The sequence below is a fragment of the Myotis yumanensis genome, unplaced genomic scaffold (assembly GCF_028538775.1).
Source record: "Myotis yumanensis isolate MYYU_CA2020_CCGP unplaced genomic scaffold, mMyoYum1.0.hap1 SCAF_5, whole genome shotgun sequence".
Taxonomy (NCBI): Eukaryota; Metazoa; Chordata; class Mammalia; order Chiroptera; family Vespertilionidae; genus Myotis; species Myotis yumanensis.
Window position 1 is genome coordinate 34,612,867 of NW_027223756.1, and position 13,734 is coordinate 34,626,600.

The window sequence follows — 13,734 nt, forward strand, 5'->3', positions numbered from 1 at the left end:
AACTGACCTAAGAAAAGGAAAACTTAAACTAGAACAATTATCTGCCGGAGAGGTTTCTAAAAGATTAAGGGTCTATCATAGAAAAATGTATATCTGAGTTTTCTCAAATCTTCAAAATACAATTTTAGTATTATTTTAACTTCTCAGATCATGGGGCAAAATGTACAGCTCCTTTATTTGTGTTAAATAACCAGTATAATTATAAAAACTGATTAGTTTATATTTTTATTCTATTTTTAATCTCACAAATACAAAAGCAAAATTCTAATCATGGTATTAGATGTATAGTCCAGCAATGCATGTAATTGCTGAAGCAGGGAACAAATTAAGTTCCCAGATGCAATGATGGTTCGCTCCCAGGAAATCAGTCAACATTTTATATAACACAAATTAAAACAGAAAAAAAAAACTATGATATTTCCAATAAATGCTGAAAGGCATTTAATTAAATGCAGCAGTCTTAATAAAATACCTAAAAATAAGACTAGAAGGAAACTCCTTAAATATAATGAAGACTATTTCCCAGAAACCAAGAGCAACTTTTGCCTAAATGACAAAGCACTAAAAGCATTTTAATTAATTTCAATAATTAAACCATGATGTCCTCCATCACTGTAATTGGCAAGTCTAGGAAATGTGCACTATGACAAGAAAATGAAATAGATTGAATAAGCCTACCTTTATTGCTGTCGGCCGGGGTTAGGGAAATGAGCACTTCCAGAAAGATCAACGACACAGCCTTTGTGATGAGCAATTTGGAAATGTGAACCAAAAGCTTCAAAACAGTGCTTTTGATCCAGCAACTTGACTTCTCAGAACTTCTGGAAGGCCGTGATCATGGATATGGACAAAGATTCAGCTATGTGTTACTACATTATATTATAGACTGATGAATTTCAAAGGCTGGGGTGGGGGGAAGGTGAGGGGGAGCAATTAACGGGGGAACTTATATGCATAGATGCATAGCCCACGGACACAGCCAATAGTGTGGCAAAGACTTAGGAGGGGTGGGTTCGAGGAGGAGGGGATTATGGGGGCAGAGGGGGGGGGACAACAAAGACATCTGTAATGCTTTCACCAATAAAGATAAATTTAAAAATATCCCAATGTTTCTAAATATCCAACACTAAGGAATTGGCTACACAAACTTCGCTGTGACTACAGGAAGATGCTTCTCTAAAGGAGGCCCCCCCCCAGCAGCCAGTGCTGGAACCTTTGGCATCTTCCTGACTCCTGCCCCGCACTCACTTACCCACTCACTCCCAGGCCCAGCTTTTAGCTGCCTCTCAGCCTGTTCCACAGGACACCTTGTCCCCTCCCCTTCCCCAAATGTCACTTTTCAGCTGGCTTGTCCACCCTCTGAGGGAGATGCTCAGTCTTCCTTACCCCACGCTGGCCAGCAAATGACCTCTGCTATCCAGCTACATACACACACCTCCTGTCCCAAGCTCTCAGAGCCAGCAGATTTGAGGGGTTCAACAATTATGCTGGAGTCCCTGATGCACCCAGCCACGTGCTGGTACACAAGCCAAGGAACTCAAGGCTGGTTGGAGCAATGGAGCGGGCATGCCCACAGCAGTTCAATGGCCCGCTGCACTGTGTTTTGATGAAGTAACCTCTGAACATAGGGTGTCAGAGTGGTGCAGCGTGAATGACACGAGCCGCTGACAGCCTGTAATCTTCCATCTCTATTATAAGCTAAAACGACAGGCCTGCTATCAAGCAAGGATTGCATAGCTTCGTGGATTTTTCTGGCATTTTCCCCTCAACTCTCCAAGATCCCTTTTCCTAATGCTGAGACTTTCCTTCATGCCCAGAGCTTTTCCTCACAGACTTGCCATGAAGTGTCGTTTGGCCTTTTTTTAATCACAGGAAAATGACCTAATGCAACCGTAGAGCTTTAGAGCTGCCCCAAGGTTGAAAGTGACGGCTCTCGTCGTTCTAATCCGGCATTCTGCCTGCCAACCCCTGGGAAACATGGTTCAGAAAAGAGTCAACCCTCAAACCTGCCTGAGGAGACACCAGGTGCTGTTGGTTTCACCATAAGAGTAAGATCTAGAAGACAATTTCATTCGAAAAAGCAAACAGCATCCAGGGTTGAAAGCCATGGGAGTCACCAAGCCCCGCCCGGCTCGTCGGCCTGGGGCTGCCGAGATCTGGTCCTTCCTTCCGCGCACGCGGCCACCAGGTGCAGGTCGGGAGTACCTCACCTCCCTGTTCCGGGTCTGGCCTCTGCCTCCTGTGCCGCTCACAATCTCTGGGCTTGTTCTTGTGGGGCCCTCAAGCCAACATTGCCCCCAAGCTGGCCAAGCTCCTCGCCTGGCGGCAGGTCAGCCGCCTTTCAGGGCAATGGCCCTGGACTTGGAGGCTGATGAGCACGTGAAAAGGCAGAGGACACAGGCTGCCTGGCTCGGTGTCTCTGGCCTGCCAGCCCCGAGGCCTCAGTGGCTAATGGCAGGTCGATGCCCGGCCTGCCCGCAGGGAGCGCTCTGGCAGGACCTGCAGACCACTCTCCTCCTCTCTAGCCTCGGACATCACTTGACTGTCCGCACTGCCAACATGCCCGTCCCTGTGCAGACAGCAGGGACGCACGCCGGGGAGTGGCTCGGGTCACCCCCATGGGGAGAAGTGTAACCTCCAGGGAAACAGAGGCAGCCCTGCTCAGTCTTCACCAATTTGTACCAAACACAAGGCCTGACTCCTTACTTCTCACAGCAAGTCCCTTTGTGAACCTGAACCTCTCCCCGTCGTTTCGATCACAAGGCCTCTGGTGGCACGACCAGCACCCCTGAAGGGCACCTCTGCCAGATCCCCGCTTTCTGTAATACGCCACGGAGTCACAGCCCTCGGAGCACGCCTCGGTGAGCAGTGTGCGACAGATTCCCAGCAAACCAGCCCAGACACCTGGCATCAACGGAAAATAAATAACCAGTCATCAGTTCCACAGTTTCACATTCTCATCACTTAAGGCTCTCTCCTTTTTCCCAGGGCGGCCTAGGTGTTGAGAAGGTGGGCTTCCCTGCTGGTGGGGAAGTTGTATCTGAGTAGAGTGATGTTTCGGTTCTGGGACCTCCCTCCAAAGCCCCAACACAAGTCCAGCTCAGTCCCCGCGCTGCAGTCACCACAGCCGACAGCGTGCAGCAGGTCACGCCAGGCAGAGTGGGAGGGAACAACTCACTCCTGTCCCACCACTTCCTGTCCTGCCTGTGCCATTCCACTCTGCTCCCGCCCCTTCCCAAGACTGTGGCTTGTCCATCATCTCTCTCTAGCAGCCTGTCTGCTGGGGAGCACGCAGAGGTCCCCAGGTTTCCAGCCCCCCACCAGGCCGGGCCCTCACAAGGACTCCTGCTCTCTGTCATAGGTGATCACGGAAGCCAGCACCGGCCAGGGCCAGCACCTCATCCGCACACCCTTTGCAGGAGTGGACGACTTCTTCATTCCCCCAACAAACCTCATCATCAACCACATCAGGTGAGACCCGCCGGCGAGGCCCCGAGGGGGACACCTTCGCCCAGGGTGGGGCCTGCTCCTGTCTCTGTCTCCCCCATTCCCCTTGGGCTGGCTTCGAACCGCATCAAAAAGGAACAGAGAGCCCTAACTGGTTTGGCTCAGTGGATAGAGCGTGGGCCTGCGGACTGAGGGGTCCCAGGTTTAATTTCGGTCAAGGGCATGTACCGTGGTTGCGGGCACAGAGTGTGCAGGAGGCAGCTGATCGATGTTTCTGTCTCATTGATGTTTCTAACTCTCTATCCCTCTCCCCTCCTCTCTGTAAAAAATCAATAAAATATATTTTTTTAAAAAAAGAAGGAACAGAGAAATGGACCCATCCCTAGTCCCTAATTGTTAAAGTTCAGGAAGGTACCCAGCTCCTAATGTCCTGGGGGGCCCAGTGAGGTCAAGGAGTCGCATCCTCAAGGTGAGGACAACAGGGGAAAGGAGAAACAGCAGTGGTTAATGTAGCACCTCTCCTTGCTAGGCACACAAAGCTAGTAGAAGTGGTCTCAAACCTATTTTACAGATGAGAAAACTGAGGTTCAGAGAGGTTAGGGCACTGGCCAAGGTCACACAGCCAGCAATTGGCAGTCAGACTAAATGCAAAGCCAGGTCTCCTTTGAGTGCCCCATCCCGCCTCATTCTCTGCTAACCACAGCCCATGGTTCCTCTCAGAGCCCCCAGAGCAGCCGTGCAGGGGGGCCTACCAGGAAACAAGGCCCCCTAGGTGCCTGGTTGCCACCATCCTAAAGAAGAGCCTTATCATAACAGCCCTGACCTCCGAGGCAAACCTCCTCCCCGCCTGGCCACTCCCCCTACTCATTTCAGAGCGCCCCTGACACTTGCTGTGAAGTCACCACTGCCAGGACTAAGGCTGCCCTTGATAAAGTCATCGAGACCCAGTTGTCATGTGGCACTGTTTATGCCTTCCTTAGACCTGACACCACCTCTCTCCAGGAAGGAATGACTCATTGTTGCAAGCTGATGCTGGACGTGCAAAAATACGACTCACCCATGTATGCTGGCCCAAGGAGGAAAATCACCACTTTCTGACTCCTCCTCCTCACAACCGCCCCCGCTCTCCACCCCACCACCCCCCCTACCCCCCCCCCCACCCCCGCACTGCAGAGAGTGCCTGGGGAAGAGCCTCTGATGTGGTTCTAAATGGGGGCGCCCCCTCAGAGCAGCTGAATTCAGCTGGGAGTCGTGCAAATGCAAGGACTCAGCAGCCCCTGTGTGTGGCTTTCACATTAAAGTTCCTTAGAAGAGTGGGTTTTCTTCCTGCTCTGTCCACGCTCTGGCTCTTTAAGGATGCTTCATAGATGCTCTAAAGCAGGCGTCCTCAAACTACGGCCCACGGGCCACATGCGGCCGGCCGAAAACATTTATCCGGCCCGCCAGGTGTTTTTGCCGCCGCTGCCTGTCCTGCTTAGCAGCCGACTCGTCCCGGGCCCACAGTGCGCATGTGTGGAATGTCTGAGGGACAGTGAACTGGCCCCCTGTTTAAAAAGTTTGAGGACCTCTGCTCTAAAGTGAGCCTTGTCCCCACTCTGAGGCACCGCTATTCGAGGGGAAGTCGTGAAGCGATTTTCCTCTTCCTGCGGGGTGATGAGGGTCAGAACGCCTCCAGAGCAAAGGGGAGGCCTGCCTGGAGCCACGCCTTTTACTATCGAGGCATTTCGGGGGGTCCAAATGTGAGCTGCTACCACCCACTGAGCTCTTCCACCAAAGCTTCCTCTTAGATTTGATCCTCCCCAATGCCCTCCAAGGAACCTCTTTAGATTCCCGGAGGCTCAGAGGGGCAAGCGAGGGCCCCGGGCCCTGCGGCTGGCGGGCCCTCAGCAGCATCAGGCCTTCTGGCTCCAAAGGTGAAAAATGCCTCTCGGCCCCCTGCCCACCAGCATCATGTACGTGGCCGGAGAGGGGCTGCCCTTCCTGCTCCCGGGAGAGGGGACACTCTTAGGAAACCTGGGCTTCACTGAATCTGCGTCCTCCAATCCCGACTCACCAGTTAGTCCAGAACCCAGCGGGGACGCATGCTGTCCTTTCCCTGCAGGCACAGGCCACCCCTTCCCAGCTGGCACGAGGCCTCAGGGAGACGCGGTGGCAGGCACCTTTACCCTCCCGTGCCATTTCTAACCCTGAGTGCATGCACGACAGCCTCCGACCCGGAACCTTGGTAACCCTCTTCCTGCTGGAGATCGCAGAGGAGTCACTTAGGAAGCCGTCCCCTGCAGAATGGCAGACCTTCCCCAGGGGCTGTCAGGTCCCTGAAGGCTTGTGATAGGGGGACAGAGAAAGGCTGCAATCCTGAGAGAGGAATGACAGATCCCCGACCCCGAAAGGCCTCTGACCTCTGACCTCAGTTCTCCCCTCCCAGGTTCGGCTTCATCTTCAACAAGTCTGACCCTGCGGTTCACAAGGTGGACCTGGAGACGCTGATGCTCCTCAAGACCATCGGGCTGCAGCGGCACGGCTGCCTGCCGCAGGCCATGGCCCACACCCACCTGGGCGGCTACTTCTTCGTGCAGTGCCGGCGGGACGGCGCCACGGCCGCTCCACAGCTGCTCATCGACAGTGTCACCGACGCCGTGGTCGGCCCCAACGGTGAGGTGACCGGCACCCCACACACGTCCCCCGACGGCCGCTTCGTGGTCAGCGCTGCCGCCGCCGGCCCCCAGCTGCACGTGCAGGAGGTCACGCTGCGGGGGGAGATCCGGACCCTCTACGACCTGAAGATCGGCCAGGGCATCTCCGACGTGGCGTTCCAGCGCTCCTTCGCCCACAGCAACCAGTACTGCGTCTACGCCACGCTGGAGGCAGAGCCGGACCTGCTGTTCCTGGAGCTGGCCACGGGGCGGGCGGGCGTGCTGAAGAACTTCAAGGAGCCGCCCTCGGGGCCAGCCGGGCCCTGGGCAGGCCCCCGCAGGATCGTCAGGGACAGCGGGCTGTTCGGACAGTACCTCCTCACGCCAGCCCGGGAGTCACTGTTTCTCATCAACGGGCGACGAAACACGCTGCGGTGCGAGGTGTCGGGCGTAAAGCGGGGGACCACGGTGGTGTGGGTGGGCGAGGTATGAAGGCGGCCAGCGCAGAGCCCGGGCCCCCGGGCCCCACCTCGTCCTGACACCTCAGCCCCGAGCTGGCGCCCTGTACATTTTTACAGACAAAAGCAAAAACCTGTATTCGCTTCGTGGTTCGACACTGGTCTCCTTGCAAGTTTCCTCGTCTAAGGTATGCGCTGCTCACCAGGCGGGGTGTTCTCGTCGGGAAGTGTGAGTGCGCCTTGGGCTACGGCGAGAACCCACGCTGCCGTGTAAAGGAGGCATTTCCGTGCCCGGCTCCACGCCATGTGACCGGGGACGCCGTGGAACCCAGCGCTCCTGCTTTCCAGGCAGCATCTCCGTCGGTTGCCTTCACATAGTCATTCTCCTTCACCGTCAGACCCAGCCAGACTGCACCCCTCGCAGTGGCCCGAGACCGGGCCTGGGCACGGCCGCCAGGAGCAGGGGCCTCCCTCCGGCCGGAGAGCCACACCTGCCCTCGCTCTGCTCCTTTTCCTCCTTCGCAGCTGCTTCCTGCTTTTCTTTCCATTTGACTTGTACGCCTGAGAGAGAGCCAGTAAGACTTACTGCAGCTTGGGGAGGTGGGGAAATCACTCACTTTATTTTGGAAATTTTGATTAAAAAATAATTTTTTATAATCTCAGATGCTAGTGAGCAGAAAGGCGCTCTCCGAGGTCCAGCTCTGTTCGTCCCTGCCTTGGGCCGAGTCTCTGAGAGTCACCACCCCACATCCCCCAGCCGGAAAGAACAGTGGTCATCAAGGAGTGATGGTCTCTACAGCACTGACACCCCCCAAGTGCAGATCGGCCACCACACTGGCAAAGGCTGCGTTCTGGGCTGGGACCCCACGACACTAGGACAAACCCTGTGTGCCTGCTTTTCACCACGGAAGGGGGGGTCATTGTTTAGTTAGTTATTCCTCACTCGAGGATATTTTCCTATTGATTTTTAGAGAGAGTGGAAGGGAAAGGGAGAGAAAGAGAGAGAGAAACATCGATTGGTTACCTCCTGCACGCTCCCCAACCAGGGCCAAGGATCAAGCCTGCCACCGAGGTACATGCCCTTGACCGGAATCGAACCTGGGACCCTTCAGTCTGTGGGCCGACACTCTATCCACTGAGCCAAATCGGCTAGGGCTGGAAGGAGGACATTTTATTAGCCAGGCCCGGATTCAAGGCAGACTGGGCTTGCCTGGCAAGGTGTGGGCAGCCGGCAGGATAGCAGCCTCTGGACTCACTGCTGAAACCCCGAGGACACAGTGGTGTCCAGGCAGGTTCCCTTTTAACAACCAATTTCCTCTCTGCCTGTGGCCCTTGCGCTCAGCTCTGGGGCCCCTCGTCCCTGCATCATCGCAGCGCAGTCAGTACAGGGAGGGCCCCGGTATTTCTTACACACGGCCCCGTCTCCCCAGTAGCACACACTCCGAATCTCAAAATCGGAAGGATGCAGGCTGGTTATTATTCCACTGACCTATTCCCCCGTGTCCCGGGTGATGGTGGGCTCTCAGAAGTGCAACCCAACAGCTGTGGGAAGACAGCCTGTGCTGAAGAATCTCAGCAAGAAAGAGGCTCCCCTGGGTATCAGGACACTGCTTTCCTTCCCACACCAGCGGCCAAAACATGCTGGCACGCTCGCTGGCTTGAAGGGTCGCCTTTCTAACCACCTGGGTTGGGAGAGGTGGTCCCATCGCAGACACCTTAGCTAGCGTAGCCCCTTCACCTGCCAACATGGCCAAGGCTTCCCTGTGCTGCTGAGGAACGGCCCTTTTCGGGAAAGGAAGGCAAGACCCTGCCTCACTCAATACACAGCCCCCTTCCGCTCCCACCGACTGCCTAGCCCACCTGTGTCCCGCCCTCCCCCGTTTCCTGAGATCAGCCGTCGTCTTGTGCGTCTCTTGTATCTTGGTCCACCAAACACCTGTTTCCTACAGTTCTCAGGAGTGTGTCTAGACATGTACATCACATTTTAGATTTTTTTTAAAAGGTACAACATGTAGCTATAGGTTGAGGGAAAGCGTCATATTCAGTTTCACAATAACTGGGATGGATGGATCTCACTCTTTCCTTTTATTCTTGCCTCAATCTCTTGACACGTTTACTTCCAAACTCCCACTCTAATCCCGGAAATTCTCCAGCTTTCATGAACTTCACCCTTCGGAAAAATCTAAATTGTGGCAGCCGCCTGGCAGCAAAAAGCCCCCGAGCCCACCTGAGGGGAGCCCACCGACAGCCGTGCTCAAGCGCCGGCCCCTCTGGGTTGCAGGATTTCTAAGAAGAAGACTAAACTGATCCCGACTGGCCTTTTAAACTGGGAGTGACCCGCAGCATCTGCTCCTTTCCCGCGGTCCTTCCCGTTTCCGACTGTACCTGAGAGGCACACCTGCCTCTCGAGGTCCTCACTGTGCAGCTCCCGTCTCGCTGCCCACGTGCCGGACACAGCTGAACTGGAGAAAGGAATCACGGGCATGAAAACTGTGAAATCTGCAAATTCACCAAGGCTCGCAGGTAGATGTTTTCCAGCAGAGCTGCGTGGGTGGGAGGCAGGGAAAAGGCTGGCTCCTGGAACACAGTTTGAAACCAGCTGGGGTCAGAAGTCATCACAACAGGCGGGCCTTGAGGCAAACCCAGCCAGCACTCCTTCCGATGAACACAAAAGATCGACTAACTACTAACTGTTCACATTCAAGGAGTATTCATTTTACCAAAAGAATCACCAGAAAGGCCACTTATATAGTGAACTCACTATCCCAACATTCCTGGATTTTGAAATAAAATTTCACCAAAATTCAACATAGAGTGTTTTTTTCAGAACAACAAACACAAATAGCGAACACCTGTGGTGACGTGAAGGCTTTGAATTGGAGGCTCTCGCTCTCCTGCCCTAGTGAGCCCATGTGGAGGCCCCAGGTCCCAAAGCCCACCCAGCTATCCGCAAACTGGTGGTAGGAAGCGGGGGTCTGTTTCTAGACGATTGTGGGCACTTTCTGCACAAGGAGGCCTGGGCGTGGACCACGCCTGACTGCAAATGCCGGCCCAGCAACCCCGACCCAGCCAGTCCGGCCTGGGGCCGGCCCAGGCTTGTATCTTAAGTCTCCACGTCGTTCACAGGTCCTCTCTTAGGCCAAATGCCCGGAAGTAGCCAGAAGAGCCCTGTAAACACTTGGCTGGGGCCAACCACCACTAGCAAGCTCCAAGCACTTGGACCGAAAGATAAGCATCGCCAGACACAGAAGCTCAGTCCCTGCCATTCCCACCTCCCGGCTCCAGGTAGGTGCCCTGGAGGACAGCTTTCACCCCAAATAAAGCAGAGACCCACCTGCTGCGCTAGAGAATGGTAACGATGGGGACTTCGTGTAGGAAAGCAGCCTGGGGTCAGCTTTGTGCAGCCACGACTTCTTGTTTTCTGTTGACCAATAACCTGTGAACTAAAGGCAATTTCAGAACTGAGATGTGAAACAGATTCGTTCTGGATATATTTTTCTACAAGGGGCTTAAAAAGTAATCGATTGATTTCTCAGAATGTGTTTTATTCAGATACCATGGACGCTGAACCATCCTCCTCACCAAAACCCATAGCTCACTCTCTCTGATCCTCCTCTTCAGAAGCAGGCCTGCAGGAGAGCTGATCACGCCACCTCCCTCCTACACATCCGCCAATCTACCTCACACTTTCCTCCCTGCACCCAGCACCGCCAGGTGCTGCCCCCATGCCAGGAGGCCAGACAGGTGACGTGGATGACAACAGTGCTGACATGAAGTCCTTTGCCTTCCTCCCCAACCCAGGACGCAGATCCCACTCCAAGCGCAGTCAGAACCCATGGCACAGAGCCCCTTGCTGCCCAGAATCACCCCCCCCCCCCAAACACTTGCTTACAGCCCTTTGGAGTCAGGTGAGCAAGACTAGAGAGAACTCAGAACGTCAGGAAAGTCAGCTACTATCAGACAGAAACTGTCCACGGGAATAGAGACCGTGACATCTGCGCCAGCCTCATACCCGAGAGGGCCTACGCGACACCTGCCTCCATCCCAACTTCATTCTCTGCTTTTCCTGCTTCCTCCCTACGCCTCGGGCCTCCTGCTCCTTCCATTCAAAAGGCCACTGACCTCACCGCCACACCAGCCCCTTGCTTTGGGGTAGAAGCAAGCCGTCACTCACAGGGCCAGATGCTATTGTCTCTCTCCTCCCAGGCTGGCATGGAGGCAAAGCAGTTTTTCTAGAAAGTCATGAGCTGCCTTGGTTTCTCTGCAGAATCACAGAGATCACAGGACAGAGATGCTTTAACATTTTAAAGGGGAAATGCCTCCTCAAGGTGTGACTGCAAGACCCCAAATACCTGTCGGAATACAGCCCACTTCCTGCTGTGGTCACCGGCAGTTGACCAGCCAAGTCACTGGAGGACCTGAGCATCTTCCCTGGGCCTGCAGGCTTCCGGCACCAGCATCTGGCAGTCAGCAGGAGCCCAGCGAGTGTGGTCTCACACATCCTTTGGCACTGTGAGCAGCGAATGGGAATGTAACTATACACGGTGTGTGAAATTATGGAAAATACAGGAAGAATGGGAATTGGTCTCCAAAGTTCACAACAAGGCTTCTTTAACCAGCGCCAGGATACTGAGCATGTTTTTGTGGGGGTTTTGACTAAGCCACAATTCACACACCCCTCTTTTCAAGCTCATCTTAACTAATGTAAAACCATCCCTTCCCCCTGGGGCCCCAGAGAATGTGGGTCACGGTCTAGAAGGCTCTAGAGGGCTTAGCCTGCACTCCACAAAGCAATAACCATTGACTCGCCCCTACCCCACGCCAGGTGACACGTGCTGTCCTCATGTCCACATGTCATCATGGCAGGATCGGAGAACGCTGCCTTTTGGGGGACTCTTCAAGATCAGAGCTTCATTTCTAAGGAAGGGCCACCAGGATTGGCTGGGTACAGGGCCCAAGAGCTCTCACGTGAGAAAGTTCCCTAAATCTAAACCTTCATCCACTGCCCAGTATGACATCTGCCTTAGGTCTAAGAGTTGCTGGTCCCCTGCTCCTACAGCTGCTTCAGAGAGGTGAGGAACAACAGGTCTGCCAGGCACCATGCCAGAGCCAAGCACACTCTTTCATGGAGCCCCCACGGCCCACCCCCCCACTGCCCAGCCTCTGCCCCTTCCTGGCCTGGCCCCTTCGTACCCTGTCTTCCCCCTCTGCCCATGCTTCCTGAAGACCTGCGCGATGACCCGGAAGCAGAACTGGGCATGGAGTTTTGCTGGAGTGGTCACACACACTGCTTCCTGCTGTAGCGTAGCTGAATGCCCCTCAAAATATGAAGTCACACACACACCACTTGTCCCGTAGAGAGTCTCATCCATCCCCGCCTCAGAAAACTTTCCGATCTCTTATGTCAAGGCAGATTGCATTATTTTGAGCTGTTGTGTAGACTCCAAAATATATTTTCTGTAATCACTGTATTTCTCAAAAGGCCTCCTGTAATTACTATACATGTGAATTTTTCCTTATTTATAAAATATATATAAATTATTTTTAATACATCAACTTTAGTAGAAATTTGTACCAACACTGTAACTGTATGTGGCATTTGAAATAAGTTGCGTTTACTTTGACGTATTACACAGTATTGAACACGCCGTGTATTTGCAGTACCACTTGATATCAAGATGATTCACAAATTATCATCAAGGATTGTCATTGTAAATGCTCTTTTTCGAGGATTTTACAATAAAACTTGAGAAAGGTTAATTCTTTCTGGGACCAGTCTGTTGGAGGTTGTTAAGATGAGAACTGATTCGGAAGGACCTTGGGGTCCTTCTCCATCGCCTTTACAGGTGCATGATGGTCAATGTGAGACGGCCCCTCCTCTGGCCTGGTCCAAAGAGCTTCTGGACAAAGGCAGGCACCTGAACCCAGAAGTCTTTTTTCTCCCTGTTGAAGTTTTAGCTTCAACCAACATCTGGTTCAAAACTTCTCATCACCTGCCTTGGCAGCCCCTTTAAATTTAAAGTTCCCAGACTCTAATCTGTTCTTGACTCTAGTCCAGCGATGGCGAACCTATGACACGGGTGTCAGAGGTGACACACAAACTCATTTTTTTGGTTGATTTTTCTTTGTTAAATGGCATTTAAATATATAAAATAAATATCAAAAATATAAGTCTTTGTTTTAATATGGTTGCAGATATCAAAAAAATTCTATATGTGACACAGCACCAGAATTAGGGTTTTTCAAAATGCTGACACGCCGAGCTCAAAAGGTTCGCCATCACTGCTCTAGTCACTCTCGGTTCTCACTGGAGCCAACATTCCAGCTACCATGAAGAAGGTATAAAGTGTTTGGTAACCACCAGGCTACTAATGTGGAACACCTACTGTGTGCCAGAACTGTGCTAGGTGCAGGGGATAGAGGGTTGGACAAAGGAGACAGACCCTGCCCTTGGTGAGCTTCAAGTCCACTGCACCATGACTCCTAGTACAGGTTCTCCAGAAAAACAGAACCAATAGGTATAGGTATAGAGGGTGTGTGTGTGTGTGTGTGTGTGTGTGTGTGTGTGTGGATAGAGGGGGGAGGGAGATGGGAAGAGAGAGGGAAAACATGATTTTAAGAAACTGGCTCGTGTGAATGTAGAATAGGCTAGGCTGGCAGCTGGAGAACCAGGAAGAGTTGCAGTTCAAGCCCAAAGGCAGTTTGCTGGCTGAAGTTCCCCTTCTTGGAGGAGCCGTCTTTCTCTCTGAAGGCCTTCCAGTGAGCAGATGAGGCCCGCCCACACTGTGGAGGGTAAGCTACTTCACTCACAGTCTATTGATTTCAATGTGAATCTCATTAACAAAAAATACTTTCATAGGTACATTTTGAATAGTGTTTGACCAAGGATCTAGCCTAGCCAAGTTGACACATAAAATTAATTATCACAAGGACATAAACAAAATGCTGTTCCCCCTTTCTCGTAGGGAAGTAACCTGCTATGTGCCAGGCCCTGTGATAAGCACCCGAACCAGCAGGGGGGCTGTTATCTCCATTTTATATCTCCACTGTTCTGCACGTAACACAAAGAGATAAAGAGATGGCAAACATAAAGCAGAGCGTTAAAAAACATAGTCGACAAAGTGAAAACAACACACATCTATGAGGAGGTCCAAGGAAAGAACCATGAGTTTGGACAAAGGCAATATTCAGCAATA

General features: G+C 52.8%; 1 protein-coding gene across 1 annotated transcript in view; it reads left to right on the plus strand.

Moving 5' to 3' along the window:
• Positions 1-12,298, plus strand: part of FSTL4 (follistatin like 4) — a 327,977-nt gene extending 315,679 nt beyond the window's left edge. The window contains exons 15-16 of the mRNA XM_070415004.1: positions 3,362-3,471; positions 5,873-12,298. Of these exons, the coding sequence (XP_070271105.1) occupies positions 3,362-3,471; positions 5,873-6,572 (810 nt within the window). The 3' untranslated portion in view covers positions 6,573-12,298. The remainder of the gene's footprint in view (positions 1-3,361; positions 3,472-5,872) is intronic.
• Positions 12,299-13,734: the final 1,436 nt, after the last annotated feature.